A 3,045-nucleotide genomic window follows, 5' to 3' on the forward strand; every position below is an offset into this window, starting at 1 on the left:
CAATTTTTTTTTTTAATTTTACCACAAAAAAGTTTGCTTCGTTAAAGTACAAACCGTGCATATTCCTATGCCCGCAGCTGTTACCAGCTAACAACTAAAAGTGCAGTAGCATTAAAACAATGATGAGCTTTTTATCTAATAGCAAATAAAAACATAACACAACTCTGAAAATAACACAGCAAGTAACTAACATTGGTTTTGTTGTTGTTGCACACTTCAAATGAATAAATTTGCAAAGTTTTTCAACTCATTTATGAAGCAGCATGCCTGCCACAAGGTCACTATTATAGATTACTTTAGCAGATTTTTCATGCTACCACAATACACACACACAAGATCACATACGAACGCACATTGCAACCACACTTGCTTCAACGATATTTGACAACAATGTGGCAAGACACAACAACAACGGTAAAACAATTGCAATAGCACTTAATTGCTGCAGTGTCAATAGAAGGCATGAGGCAGCTCGTGTCTAACGCGCGCTCACACAAAAAGCAATGCCAGCAATGCGGTGATGTCTGTCTGTCAAAGTAGTCAGTCAGTTAGTCAGTCAATCGCACAGTCAGTGTCAGCTGATAAAATCGGCGCATCCACAAACTTGAACTTGACAGACGCTGCTGCTTGAAAGAAATATGGATAGATTTTTCTATGTATGAGTAGTGATGTAGTGATGGCCGCTGACAAAGCGTGTGGCAGTGTGCGAAAGTCAATAGCCTCTGCGGTTTCAGGCAGCCAATTGCTGCAGGAAAAATCGATTCTCACACGCTTGTGAAGTTATTGAAATATTTCACATGATTTTCATTTTCCTTGGTGAATTTGCAATTTTGCGCTCATTTTTGGTATATAATTTAGTATATGCCACCAGTTATGCTATATGATTTGTTATAGTTTAGTCAAATATTTGGGGAATGTTCTAAAACTAGTTTAAGGCTTGTGAAATTTATTTAACTGACAAATGACAGGCGAAAAGTACAATCATTWTATTAATATTTTTCAAGTTAAGCGAAGTTTTTTAAGAGTTATAGCATTCATTTGAGACAAAGCGATTCTAGTTTATAGTTCACTCTTATACAACTATTTTCCCCTTTAGGCATTGTATTGCCATATCCATAGGCTTAACGCCTGTCTCTTATTTGCTCGAATTTTATATTTATTTTATATTATTAAATTCATTTTCTTATACTCGCACGTCATTGTTAGAACATTCTCACTTGAAACTGAAGTCTACGTAGACATTAATTTTTCATTATCCGAAGAAAACGCGCAACGAAGCGTAACAATTTAGCATGCAAAAGTTGTGTAGAAAAATTTARCAAACAGATATTAAAAAAACACTTAGCATGAACAATTGTTAGAGGTTTTCTCAGTAAAAAAAAAAAAAAAACAGAAATTAAAAAAAAACCTTAACTTCAATTGCTCCAAAGCTGGAGTGTCCTTCTCATATACAAACATGTCTTACAAGAACCTGGTTTCGATCGTTCAGTTTGCATGGGAGCTATATGCTGTAGGAATYCGATCTAAACAATATTTTTGGAGATTATAGTACTGCCTTGTTAATCATACGTAAYGAATTTCGTGAAGATATCTCGTCAAATGTAAAAGTTTTCTATACAASCACTTGGTTCCGACCGTTAAGTTTGTATGGCACCTATATGCTATAGTCGAACGATCTGAACATTTTWTTCGGATATTACAAGGACCTCTTGGACAATTACTCATGCCGAATTTGGTAAAGATATATCTTCAAATGCAAAAGTTTTCATATACAAACTTGATTTCGGTCGTTCAGCTTGTATTTCATCCGCTCCGAACAAATTCTTCATAGATTGCACAGAGCTGTAATAATCCCTTTGGAATCAGGCGAATTTATACCAAATAAGCAATATTTTTAAATGTTATAATTTTTATTTAAAAGGGGGACTAAAGATGCGATCCAAAATTGTTAAAAATAAAAAGATTCTCAAATTTTATTCCCAAGCTTTAATAACRGCCAGCTGTTAAGGCTTTTGACTTGCTTACATAGTGCTCATTGTACAAAAAATACTCATACACAAATTACTTATGAAACTAGTATATTGAAGCATTTTAGGCTTGAATAGACCATAATTGGCAATTTCGTACACTCATTCATATTGTTCATTTCACATTACTGAACTTCCTAATCGATTTCGACATATTTCACGCCAAATAATTGCAGACTAAAATGCAAAAAAAAACAAATTATGTACAGACAGTTTTACATATTACACTAATTGGAAAAAAAACTACAAAAAAAAAAAATAGAAGCGAAAATCGGAAGACAAGCGGAAAAGCTAAAAAATATTATAAACACCCAACTAAAATAAAAATGAAAAGCTTTAAATTTTACTAATGAAGCAATGAATTGCCCAAAAGTAGAACCCGGAAATGCATGCATGTGAGAATTGAGAAGYAATTTTAGGCATGCAACACAATTTAAGTATGCCTTGCAACACATTCAGTTTACTGTTTAGTGGTATAATTCGTTCAGTGCCGTAGAATATATTTTCTTCTTCTTTATTGGCTTAGTAATATTTCTTCACAGTTCAAGTATTTTTGAGCATAAAATTTGTTTTGAGGCATAATTGAAATTCATTCATATAATTTAATTTTTTGTTATACCAAAAAAATTTTTTTTAATTACTTTTTACTATTTTTATTTTTTAATTATTGAATACCACTAACAAATTTTTTTTTCTCGTTCTGCAGGTACATTCACAAATCAAAACGATACGATCGGACCAAGCGCATTTGAAAAATAGCCGTTTTGGTGGCGAAGTATTTTTTCTAAATCTTGAAGATGGCTATTTTGGCTGTCAAGTTAATGAGTCTACAGATTATTTACAATTATTCGAATTATCGAAATTATGCGACGGCAGGCGAGATTGTTTTCTCGGTGCCGATGAGCTGAGAGAGGAGCTCAAATGCACAAGTGAGTAACACAAATTTGTTTAAGGAAGATTTTTCTTAAGAAAATTAAAATGGAAAAAAATTTAAATGTAAATTAATTAAAACTAAACT

At 32.7% G+C, this 3,045-nt stretch overlaps 1 protein-coding gene across 1 annotated transcript in view; it reads left to right on the top strand.

Moving 5' to 3' along the window:
• Positions 1 to 3,045, top strand: part of LOC108970050 — a gene marked incomplete in the record, with an annotated part of 187,068 nt that overhangs the window by 62,451 nt on the left and 121,572 nt on the right. The window contains 1 exon segment of the mRNA XM_018935160.1: positions 2,734 to 2,956. Within this exon segment, the coding sequence (XP_018790705.1) occupies positions 2,734 to 2,956 (223 nt within the window).

This window comes from Bactrocera latifrons, unplaced genomic scaffold (genome assembly GCF_001853355.1).
Source record: "Bactrocera latifrons isolate USDA-ARS-PBARC rearing strain unplaced genomic scaffold, ASM185335v1 scaffold_28, whole genome shotgun sequence".
Lineage (NCBI taxonomy): Eukaryota > Metazoa > Arthropoda > Insecta > Diptera > Tephritidae > Bactrocera > Bactrocera latifrons.